The sequence below is a fragment of the Columba livia genome, chromosome 2 (genome assembly GCF_036013475.1).
Source record: "Columba livia isolate bColLiv1 breed racing homer chromosome 2, bColLiv1.pat.W.v2, whole genome shotgun sequence".
NCBI lineage: Eukaryota > Metazoa > Chordata > Aves > Columbiformes > Columbidae > Columba > Columba livia.
The window spans coordinates 148,327,346-148,340,291 of NC_088603.1; the positions used below are offsets into that span (position 1 = coordinate 148,327,346).

Here is a 12,946-nt window from a genome sequence, read left to right on the forward strand (position 1 = left end):
AGGCTTTTTGGTGGGCTCCTGCAGAGTATTCAATTATAAAATATTAAGAAAATATAGACTTATGTAAGAAATCAATATATTTGATGTGTAAAACTAAATTGAGGACTGCCAGTCTGAAAACCATGAATAAAGTATTAGACATCAATAATCGATTTATTAGTAAGGGCCCTTACTGTCAAAGCTGATATGTACTTCTCTGCTTTTTTCTCAAGACTTAGCATCTTATATATTCTATATATTTTTCCTATAAGACAATCCTACATAGCAGCTAATATGAAGTAGGAAAATTGTGTGCTCCTCTCTAGGGATAATTGTATTTTATGAAATAAAATAACAACTGTATGTTATTCTTTAAAAACAGAGGTATTCCAAGGAAAATTTCACAATGCCTTCTGTTCCTGGAGAGACCTATTGAAATGATGTCTTTGAAATTGTCTTGGGGTTTGTTTTCTTTTAAACCATGGTTTGGTTTTGGCAAACCATGATTAGCAGTATGATTTTAAGAGGATTGATGCAATGGCATTTTTGGGAAACAGTTGCTCTGTTCTTCTCTTACATATTTTTCCCCTAATCTTTTACATAGCTGAAAGCTTAGTCTCCACATAAACCGAGGGGAAATCTCTTCGCAAACAAGATGGCATTATCCCAACACTGTGAGAATGGATGGAAAAGAAGATGAAGAGAGAGCTTGGAGGTGACCTTGTAGTAGCTGATGTCCCATCAGCTCCCATCCCCAGCACTACTGTTCCATCACTGCCCTTGGAGTGGCACTGGCACTGGTTGGACACCAGTATAAACTACTACAGGGAACAAACCTGGCAGCAAATCAACTCTACAGCAAGATAACGAGCAAGAAAAACAAACCTACCATGGTTGCAGTCATGGATCATGGCAGTGGCAATGCACATGTGTATGACTTCTAGAAAACATAGTAGTAGACAACTGTGTCTCTCTCTCTGCTTTTGTGTTTCCTTCAGTCAGGTCAGTAATTCTCAGAGCAAGTAACGTCATACACACTGTGAAGTCAGAGCCTCTACTAGGTACATACCCTGCAAGCATGCTCTTAATGAGTCATCAATATTTTGGCCATCTGGAGTTCTAAGGAGCTAAAGGTCATGTATCTATGCTGGCAACACACAGATCAGTCTTTTCTTTGCTCACATAAATAGGTCAAAAAGCTATGTTAGAAATTAATCACATGAAAAATGTTTCAAAGCATGCTGACACTCAGATATTCAGATAGATAAAGTCTTGTTCCTTATTCTTAATGACAGCTGCTTCCTGTCAAATGCTTCTGAAAATCTGTTACTAAAAAAATATTTCCATGTTATTTAACCTCTTCTACAACTTCTCTTTTGGAAACTAGGCAATATGGAATCACAGATCCAGTAAGCTGCAAATCAAAAGTACTATGGCCTCAAAGGCATTACATACTAGTGCATACACTACCTGTCCCTCGCACTGGCATTGCCCTCTTCATTTCAAAGGGATGAGAGGGACATAATTTCAGAAAGTTAAAAAAATCACATGTCAATATGCATTTAGGAAAGAGAAGGTGTAAATCTGACTGCAGATTACATAAAGGACAAAGTCAACTGCAGCTCAAGGAATGTGTAACTGCTGTAAAGAGCAGCTCATTTATCAGGAAACCACTGGAACAAATTGCCCACAGGCTGTGAAATCTCGAGATTTGGAAGGACAGGTTAGACCAAGATCTGTCAGGAGCACTTCAGTGATAGCTGACTGTGTCTTGGGATATAGAGACCATCTACATAGCTGTTCAAAGTCCCCTCTAGCTCCATCTTCTATAACTGCAAGTAGGATTTCCATTTCATAAGAAAGGTGTAGCCTAGCTACCTTGTCTGTTACTTGTTTACATCTCTTGACAACCACTTTACTACTGATGTGATGAATTACCCCAAATTACTTAGCAAATTCAAGTCACACCTCCTCAGTCAGTGTAGGACAATTTCCATATAGCAACACGTAAAAGGACTTGGTTTAATTCCTCTGATCTCCGAAAACCGTAAGATCATTCTTTGTTTATCATGCTTGACCTTGCCTTTACAGCCAGACCATGATTTTCAGGTCGTGCACAATGCCATGACATGGGTATTGGTGCATGCAGAATAGTTTGAAAATATATCATAAGGAGCTCAGTCCCTGGAAAGCATTTTCAAATGAACAGAAACCCTGTACAGAACAAATATATGCAATTTCAAAAACCTTCTCAAAATTTCTGCATCATTCCACAGCTCATGCAATCAGACCATGCAGCAGGCAGAAGGACCTCAAAACGAAGATCCTCCTCTCTTTGTTTAATATATAAAGCTTTTCACATTCCACATTCCATGCACTTTCTGCCAACTAAGCTCAAAACAACCGTTTGAGGATTGCCTTACATCATAGTTTAGAGAGAAAAGTTACATAGGGCAATAGTGCCTTCCCAAATCAGTGCATGGAAGTTTTTACATTTCCATTTTAAATGTGTTCTATTTACCTCGGAAAGTACCATATCAAACTACTTGCTCTGATTCTGTATGATTACATTATTAAAAAAAAAAAAAATCCATTTACTTCCAGTAGTACTTCAGTCATAGGGTTACACAATATGAACATTCTTACACAGTCATTACAGGAAGGAGACTACCTGGTAAGGATTTGCCATTTTGGATCCTGTAGATCTTATATGGAAATTACATGGATCAGCCAAATACCTATAGAAAACACCTGGAACACCAGTTTTGCTAAATAACATTCATATTATAAACTTGCATTTCATTTTTGCAGAATGTTATTGCCATGAATAAAATTTCCATGAAACATCACATAAAGTAAAAAATATATCCTGACTGTTCCAATACAAGAAAGATATGACTACAGTTTTAATGACGTGCTTGAAAATCCAGTGAGGGACAGAAAAGCTTCAGTGTTTCTCCTTCCAAAATTTAAGCTATCATCCTATCATGTCCAAGGAACATGCTTCAAGAGACTACTAAGGCCGTTTTCCATGAAAGTGATTTCAAAGGTGTCTACAAAGCTCATAAAGCAAATAAGTTACAAAGGCAAAGTTATGAAGAAACAGGAGCCTTGGTTCTCTAAAGTCTTTAAGAAATTTTAAGTAAAAAAGTATTTCAACAAAATAATTTGTTAGGTACAAATATTAAACATCTCAAATCTATAAAGGCTTATGTATCTGTACACTGTACAAAGAACAAGATGTTTTTTGGGCACTATGGTAGTTATGTGACTTGCATTTATAAGGGACTAGGAAAAAAGACTCACATTGGGTTTGACTCATAGAAGAGCTCTATGCTAGATGAAAACTGAATTTTCTTACAATCCTGGCATACCTCTGGAGAAATAACAAATTGGTCTATACAATAATGGTTGGTAAAGAGAGTGTTTTGTCAGTCCAAAATAATTAACTCTAAACATAAAGAAACTTGGAAATAAATAAGCCAAGAGGCAGAGTGAAGTTAAAAAAACAATTTATACCAATCCTTTATTCTGAATGTTTGATTGCACTGGATTTCTCATGAAGCTGTGCAATCAGGAAAGCTTAAATAAGTTCTTTGATCACGGAACTTTTAGTACTTTTACTCTCTCCTTTAGACTAATGTGACTATAATACTTTATTCTTTGCTATCACACCCTTTTTTTTTTTTAAACTACAATAAAAGTAACGAAGCTGCATAAACACAGAAAGGACAAACCCTCCTTTACTTTTCTGTTGTTACACTGTGGACTGGACTATTTCAATGCCAAGTGCTGGTCCAGTCCCACCTGTAAGCAAATTCTCAGTATACTACCAAAACTACCCCTTTTTCTGCCCTCTTGCAAGTGATCCTGTATTTCTCCCTATTTTCCTGGAATGCTGAGCTAAGCCAAGCCTCCTGCTATTGGAAACAGCTACTGATCCCAGCCCTGGCAGTGTTGAACGTTGCTGGTTGGCTCAGCAGAGCTGGCACTGGTGGCCTGCAATGGGTCCCCAATATCAGACGTTTGGGACTCCAGTAAAAACCGCCCCAGCAGCCCTGCCCTAAAGCCGAGATGGTCACCAGTGAAAACAAAGCACCTGGCAGGCAGGTGTTGGAATACATGAAACGCAAATCCTTTACGTCACTATTACACACACTACGCAACTGCTCTGCAGTCAACACACTACAAGATAAAAATAGAAATGTATTTGGTTTTCAAACAATTTTTTTTTTTTTTTTTTACTGTTGTATATAGATCAAAAAGCAACAGCCGCTATAATTTTGGCTACCTACAATGCCTCTGCCTGGTGACCACCAATTCCTGTGAAAGACAGGGAGAGAGTGACACAGGTTTGTTTCCAGGAACACAACAAACTCAGGCCCTGGTAAACAATTTTAGAATTAAAATTCATAACCTATCATTACAAATGGGTATTGCAAATGAAACCATTTCACTGCAGTTACATTAACCAGCCCTAAGCCAATGACTACAGGCTTCCTTTCTCCTGCCAAATGAAAGAACAGAGACACAAGTCAAGCCTACTTTTTTTTCTTAAAAAAAAAAAAAAAAGACCAGTTCTCCATTTCATATATTTTTCCGCTTGAACTATGCCTGAGCTCACAAAACCCTATACAGCCCCAGAACACAAACAACAGTCCGTCCTGTGGCATGTTCTTGCTTTCCTCCAAAGAAATAAGTAGGAGGCGAAAGAAAACCAGACGACTGGGTGACAGCACATCTGTGCGAACACCTGCTCTGCTCCGCTCTGCTCCCCCCGGCCCTCTCCGCCGTCAGCTGTCTGCCGTCTACTGTTCACAAACCAGCATGACCTCAGGAGCCACAGAAATCCCAAAAGCTTTTCTCACCAGTGCCTCTTGAAAGCATTAATCAAGTTTCCAGAAACCACTTCAATAGCTACCAAAATAAAACCAGTACCCTTAGACCCATCGGGGAGTTTCTCTTAGCTCTAGAAGGAAACTGTGCAGAGCACAAAACAGTAAATGCTACGGAGGAGGTGATGAGACCGGTCTCTGTGAGACTGACAGTGCTCAGTCCCAAAATAAGCTAGATTTTCCGTAGTCACATGCACACAGAGCAAAAGTTTAAGTAAATAGGAGACCTATAGGTGAGTCCCAAAGGTCAACTGACTCAGGCTCGGCGAGTTATTTATTCTTCCCTATATCCTAGAGGGAAAAGGAACAAGCAAACTACTGTTTCAGAGCAAGAGTGGTTTCTAACCACAGTATATAGCACAAGGGTATTGCGATGTACAATTCATGTCTGTTACTGTACCTGATACCGGACCCTCATCCCATTCTTCAGATCTCCTAAATCGATGTGTTGTAAATCCCATGCAGACATTTACTCCAAAGGCAAAAGCAAATAAAGATATAACCTGCAAAAGTAAAACAGCAAAGTGAGCAAACTGGGCAAAAAGCAGGACTTTGGAGCTACGAGCATTACGATTAAAGGGGCAGAGATGTTCCTCTGTACATTCGAGCTCCCCAGCCCTGCAGTTCCCATCACTGGAGCAGCAGCTGACAGCGTCACCGTTGGAGAGTAACACAAACCAGAAGGGGTTTATGAATAAAACATCTCTTTCTGAAGCTGAAACGCTCCTTTTTTTTTCTTTTTTTTTTTTCTTTTTTTTTTCTTTTTTTTTTTTTTGTAGGACGACGGGCTGCTCCTCCTCTAAAAGCAAACACGCTCCTCTCCTCCCCTACCTGGTGCGAGTGGCCGCAGCCCCTGTGAGCCATAACTAGAGAACTGGCGAGAAACCGGAGCGGCACCGTCCCCTTTTCTTTATAGTGAGCGCAGGGCTCTGTTTGCTCTGGGAGTTCGGGCTATTAGCTACAAGTAATCCCACCTGGTGAGGTTGACAGGCTCGTGTGATTTGTCCAGGGGGTGATTTCATCATGTTTCACTCACAAATCACAGCTCCGACTGCAAGAAGCTCCAGGCATCATCCCCTCGCTGCGCCCTCCCCCCAAACACACACACCCGCTTTTATGTGGTTTCCTCTGGCAGAGCCGGGCTGGCTCCTGCTGCCGCGGCCAAGAGCTGCTCCTGCTCCTTTATTCTCCTCGCAAAAGTAACATGGTTAAAAGAGAAACCAAATGCGTGTCCATCTGGCTCAGAGAAGGAGGGGGAAGCTCACTCGGAGCTGCAAAATGCAAATCGCGATGCCATCCTCCCGTGTCACCCGGCGCTGCGGGCGGTGCAATCGGCGCACGGGGCGACAAGGCGGCCGCAGCTGCTGACCCTGCCGGGGACGGGGGGTCTGGGGAGCCCGGGCGGATTTGGGGAGCCCGGGCACCCGGCTCATTCGCCCAGTTCGCTCCTGAAGTTTCTAAACGGGGTCACGGAGCAGAGTCCCTTCCGCAAAACTGGGGACATTTTGGAGCGGGGGGGTATTTTTCAAAGCAGCTTTCCCGCAGTGCTGTGGCGGTGCAAGGCTCGGATCGATGGAAAGGCGAGCAGTTTTATCTGAGTAGCTGGAAACCGCAGACTTCCAGAAAGGAGGGGAAGTGACACGGTCCCTCTGCCCCACATTTTCGCATTTTAATCAACAACAACAGAAAGCTTGGCTGCTTGAATAAACATTTATATTTACAAAGCAAATGATAATGCTGACCGGAATTAGGGTTCAAATCAGCGGCTTAAATATTATTTGCCAAGGCGAATTTTTTTACCAGTATAGTTTGCCACTTTTTTTTTCTCTCTGATGAAAGCTTCTTTCATTAAAGTGTTTACAAACAATTACATTTAAAGGAACAGAGTCAAAGTTCGTAAGATCTCGGATGGACTGAGCTTCCCTTGGGACCTGTCCCATATTCTATACTGGCATTAAGAAAGAGAGTACAGTTTTCTTTAAACTATCTTGCAAAATTAGATGCGTACAATTTAGAGCTTCGTTTAGAGGTACCTTTTACCTGCTTCAATATCTCTCCTTCCCCACTCTGTAGCTTTACAGGGCGGAGGCTAAACAGCTTTTCTACCCACATCTTCTCTGCCTGCCAGCCTTTGCTAGGAGCTGATCCTTTTTTATGCAGTTTCTTAACCAAAAGTGGCCCCATTGTGCAGCTGCATCTTTGCTCTGCAAGCCCCAGGGAAATGTAATTAGCCTGAGAAGACCTGTATCTTAGCTGCACCAGGACATCTAATTCCTCTCCCTTGTAATGACCTGGGCACTGTGAAGTCAAGACCCATCTTCTAATGTTCAATTCTTCACTAGCTGGGTTGAAAATGAAATAGGTTGCAACAGGCAATATTTTTCTAGAAAAAAATGTGTGCCCAGAGGTGTAGAGAATAGTGATCACCACAATTTTTACCAGCTGTTCCTATAAAATTCTTCATCTTTAGTCTCTGCTATATCGTGTGGTTGAACAACTTCACCCCCAAGCACTGGGTAAGTATAGCAGTGTGTGACAGCAGCAGAAGGGAAAACAAAGGTGTCACAAACAAAAGGAGTGTTGCCTATCTGTCTTGGCTAGTGAAGTTCAGGAATTGATGGGAAAAACATGGGAATCAGCAGCCCCGAGCTCTCCTCCAGCCCGGAAACCTCGGGATACCGAGTGACCAAAAGCAAAACACGACTTAATTTTCAAATCTGGTGACCAGTTCTGAGTGTCCGAATCAATATGTCCAGCCTCATTTTCAGAGATGCTGAGCCTTCGCTGTTCCCGCATATCTTCCTAACACACAGGTGCTCAGTTCTTTTGAAAGTTCCTACCTAATTTAAAAGTAGCCACTCAGAAAAATAAAGCAACAAACAAAACTGAAAAATACAGCAATGTGGATTACTTCAACAGATCTAAAAAGACGTATTTCATTTTTCCATTCAAGTAACCTCTCTGAAGTTTGTAAACTGCATTATTTCACATTGATGGAGGAGCTCATTTTGTGTTTCCTGGTCCATGCTTTATTATATTAATTAACCTCCTTTGTAATACCCTTTCAAACTACAGATCATGGCAACTCTGAAACTGCTAATCTTTTTCACATGTGTTATGTAAGACACATTTCCCAGTAGCTCTGAACTGACCACAAACTCAGATGCACAACCAACTTTTTGTCACAAGAACTCTGCCTGAAGCCACCCTAGAAATGCAAGATGAACTCATTAACATAAACAAGGTCTAATGATTTTGTTCATGAAAAATTGCACTGCTGGGTCACTGGCAATTAATTTTTCTAGCAATTAATTGTTATTTTGCTCATCAGAATAGGAAAGACTAAAGTTGAAATAATGTATTCCTGGCCCAAGAATGTAGCAGTTCAGTGCAAGTTTTAGGGCTTAAATGAAACACATTAAAAAGGAGTTTTATCAAGCTCAAAATAATATAAAATGCCTCTTTATCAATTATTGTGCATAAGAATTAGCCTTTGGCTTTTATGGCTTATATGATCATACTGATTATTTTACTCGGGTTGCAAAACATCCAACAAGCCACTAGGTGCCACTTTAAATGAGAAGTTCATACAGTGACATTTCCACAGTTAAAGCACTCCTGATCTGCTGTTCCACAGAGCTAATATAAGAAAGGCAATATTTACAGTCTTATATAAAACTGGTTTTTCTTTAGCAGTTTTCTTCATGAGAAAAGAAAAGGCAGAGAAATCAAGTGTATTGGCTGAGTCAGAGTTCTGGGATGGAGAGGGCTCTAAAGAAATGAGCCTTTTTAGTCAGAGCCTTTAGCTCTGACTGGCACTGCTGGATGCAAACACATCGGGTGACCAGGGGCCGGGCTCAAAGCTTCCAGTGTGCTTGACAGCAGTGTGAAAGCCAGAAAGGTGCAGGACTTCCCCAAAGAGTCCCAGAGCTCTCACTCCACCAAACACAGCTTCCACATGTAGTTGTGGCCAAGAAAAACAGTAATTTGGGTACACAAAACAGCAGTTTCAAAGAACAAAACCTTTTGATGAACTATGGAAATCCAAGCAGTGTCCACATCAAGTCTCTGCAGATACAGGCACTGTGAATCCAAATAAACTTCCAGCAGCCGAAGTGAACATGGGTACCTCTCTGAAAACACCCTGGTGCTTTTTAGCAAAACCAAAGAGGCACAATATAATAAGAAGAGCTGATTCCTGTGTATAAAGGACTTTAGAACATATTTTTATAGGACTTTAAAGATCAAAACCAACTATCTTTGGCACTCAGCCACGGCCATGGCTAATAAACAAGACAGAGATGGAAGGGAAGGCAAGTGCGTGAGGGAAAGAACAGCAAAGGAACAGCAAAGGAACAGCAAAGCCAGCCAGGGTCAGCAGTCTGATGACAAAAAGAGAGGCAAGACGAGTAAGAGTCAGTGCAGGAGGGTGATGACCTGCGATGAGCAGTTCTCTCAGCAGAGATCTGCCCAGGTTCCAAGTTACAGCCACATACAGGAGCCCAGAAACATGATTGCACAGCCTGGGTATGCAAGACAAAGTACACAAGAGTTGCTGAAAGATATATCTGTTCAGCTTGCAAGAATACCACTGAAGACCCAAAATAGGGTCACCGGAAAGTCCTGATGGAGGCAAGACACTCTAGCAAGTGATAGATTTGAAATGGCTGGCAAGCTGGCTTGGAAACAAAAACGTTACAATCTGATCATAAATGGTAGGGCACAAATGTCTGAACGCGTGCATTAAAGGGGCAGGCAGGACAGAGAGGAATAGAAGCTCTTAGCATAGATATGGGTCAGATTGTCCCTTCCTTGGGCTTTAGGGCATTTTGTGGTAGTTGCAGCAGCTTCAGCAAGTATCTTTTGTTCTTACACACAAAAAGCTGCATTTTGCCAAGAAGATTATTTATCTGACAGGGGCACAGGACCAGCTGCTGAGGAGCTGCACCACCATGCCCACTGCTACACACAAACCAGGCTGTGCCCATGGAAGTACACCCTTCTCACCACAGTGTCTCAAAAAAACACCCAACTGCACCTTGAGGCTTGAGGAACAGTCACCAATTATCTGTCTGCTCATCACCACCCCGAGGGGAAAGGTATGCAAACCGTAGTGCCTGGTGCACTGGAGGAGTGTGCTGAGGATGACTTTCTTGGCCAGAAAGTTCCATAAAGGAGTGCCAGACCCTCAGGGACAATCACGGACAAACTAAAGTCTTCAAAATTGCAGTTTGCTGCAGCCCAGCCCCTGAAGCACCAGGTGCCTTAGGCACCTATAGGCCCATCAACATTTCTGAGCACCCTACATAACACCTGCAGGGTTCACAGGACTGAAAGGTGAGCACCCAGATCCAGTCCAAACCTCACTGAGTATGAATGGCAAAGCACGTCGACCAGCAAAGTACGTCACATCCCTCCTCGCCTCAGCCTCCCGTAAGTGTCCTCCCAAAATGGTTACCAAGCTACTTCATCTTGCACAAAACACAGATGCGTTTGGTGCACCCTTGTCTGAACCTGAACCTACATGATCTCCCTACCCAGAGAGAGAAGAGGAACCACCAGCCAAGGACCTGAGCCCTAGTCCCTGCTTTACTCACACAAAACATTCATGTACTCACTGGGATGAGGACTGAAACTCCTGTGGGCAGCCTGGTGGAAAAAAAAGGGCACAGTTCTTCCATACCACACCTCAGATGTTGCAGCTTTGTTGGCTAAATGAGGTCTGTGGATTTGGTGAGAGAGCTGCAGCTCCTGAAGCCACCTCTGATGCCTGTGGAGAGGCCTCAGCTCAAGTGCATCATACACACGCAATCACCATTTGTGTCCACACACAAGCAAAGAAAGATTTATTAGCAAGGTCACTTCTTTGATCAGAGCAGCTAGGTTAGCTGGAAAAAGAGACAAGTTTTTAGTGTCCTGAAGAAAGCTTTGTGTGCCTGAATGCCTGTCCCTCTCCTCCCAGCAGTATTACAGCTGACGAACCAACTGCCCCAACACGGGGCTATTTCACACCCTGTGAACTGCACATGAGACAGTGACAGCATTGACATTAGTCCAACATGTATACCTTCATCATCATCATCAAAAGAGACTAACATTTTCTCAATTCAGTTTCTGGACAATATTATTATTATACAGCAGTATAAGTACTTCACTAAAATGCACCAAGTTCAGAACTATGTTTCTTAAGATCTTCTTATACAAACAATCTGGAATGCTGCAGAATAAAAACTCCTGTGATGAAAAATCAGTTCTTCATCAGGGGGATGAATGAGTGAAACATGCAGCCAAAGAGCCCATACAAGTTTTTAATGCAGCCCATGCAAGGCTAAGTGTGTCTTCAGGTCCTCATCCTTGCTTTCCACTGTTTGAGATGGTGATGGGTATGATAGGTGCACATCAACCACTTTACGTTCATCTTTTTAAAAGACCTGTAGACTTCAGTGGTGTGAAAATGATCCATCTGGCCCCTGACAGTAGTCTGGAGGTCTGAAGGGCTTTGCATGGTACCTTGTACGTGTCACACACAATCTTAGTTAATTTGTTTGAATTTTACAAGTGACACAACCTATTCTGTCCCACAAAAACCATAGCCCTTTAGAAACAAGTTAAAGCTAAAAAAGAGAAAGAGAGAAGAGAGAGAGAGAAAGAGAGAAAGAGAGAGAGAAAGAGAGAGAGAAAGACAGAGAGAGAAAGACAGAAATAGAGAGAGAAAGACAGAAAGAGAAAGAAAGAAAGGAAGGAAGGAAGGAAGGAAGGAAGGAAGGAAGGAAGGAAGGAAGGAAGGAAGGAAGGAAGGAAGGAAGGAAGGAAGGAAGGAAGGAAGGAAGGAAGGAAGGAAGGAAGGAAGGAAGGAAGGAAGGAAGGAAGGAAGGAAGGAAGGAAGGAAGGAAGGAAGAAAGGAAGGAAGGAAGGAAGGAAGGAAGGAAGGAAGGAAGAAAGGAAGAAAGGAAGAAAGAAAGAAAGGAAGAAAGAAAGAAAGAAAGGAAGAAAGGAAGGAAGAAAGGAAGAAAGGAAGAAAGGAAGAAAGGAAGAAAGGAAGAAAGGAAGGAAGAAAGGAAGAAAGAAAGGAAGAAAGGAAAAGAAAGAAAGAAAACCCCAAAACAACAAACAGAACAAAGATGGGAAAGCTACTTAAAGGTGCAATAAAGCAGGATTTCTGGGCTTCAAACCATGTTCCTTGTTTCTTTGCATAACTTGTATGTACCTTCTTTACCATGTTCAAAACTTTCCCAGTAACATATCAGCTCTGAATTTCCTGGGTATGTAAAACCACTTATGAGGACTTCTACAATATTCCTGTAACATATCTCTCCTACTTAATCACATTTACCCTCAGCCCAAACTCTATTATGGCACAATTTTCAAGCTCAAGGCTTGGATATGATTAAAAAATTTCCAAGTGCTAATCTCTTCCCTACAAGTGAAATGTGGATATAATTAATACTGTTTTGTTTACTGTGAGTTTGTTTTCTTTGCCAAACAAGAGTTTCTGTTTGTTTGTTTTAGATCTTTTTTTTAATTGTTTCTGGCACTTAGATCAAAAAGTATTCTAATTAATATTTTTCTTCCCCTTAATCTAGAAAAAAGCCCAAACCACTGGTATTTTCTAAATAGCAAAACATCATTTTATTTCAATTTAAAGAGATATGTCACTAGGAATATTGTTCTCAACTTGCCTGCGGTTGAGGGTTTGGACATCCACGCTCTGCAGCACTGATACTTCTTCTGGGGAAAAAGCAAAGTGGGATCAGGCTGGAAACAGAGGATTTGCTCACAACAAACAGGGATATACCCTCACATGGGCACATTTTCCTCCCATTTCTGTGCAGAAGGAGTCATCTCAGGACTGAAAACTGGCTGCTGTTATGGTGACCTATATATGTCTATACCTATGAAAGCTTTTTGGTCACAGTAAATGAATGCATGAACATAGGACAGGCCATGGCAGTGTTGTAGTCAAGACAAAAAAAAGACTGTGGGGCTTCTGAGGCTTGAATCTACACACAAACGCAAGTCTAGCTCAAGTTTGGAGCTATTTTATTTTCACAGGGACTGCAAGACAGCACCGC

The 12,946-nt window shown here is 41.8% G+C and overlaps 1 protein-coding gene across 16 annotated transcripts in view; it reads right to left on the minus strand.

The window, feature by feature from the left end:
• Window positions 1–12,946, minus strand: part of ENPP2 (ectonucleotide pyrophosphatase/phosphodiesterase 2) — a 69,296-nt gene that overhangs the window by 49,205 nt on the left and 7,145 nt on the right. For 4 of the 16 annotated variants that reach the window (XM_065054318.1, XM_021294247.2, XM_065054317.1 and 1 more), the window contains exon 2: window positions 5,275–5,377. In XM_065054318.1, coding sequence (XP_064910390.1) covers window positions 5,275–5,377 — 103 coding nt within the window. Of the gene's footprint in view, window positions 1–5,274; window positions 5,378–5,475; window positions 5,628–5,705; window positions 6,197–12,946 lie in introns of those variants that run through there. The other 12 variants (XM_005507271.4, XM_065054321.1, XM_065054320.1 and 9 more) reach the window with 8 other exon arrangements.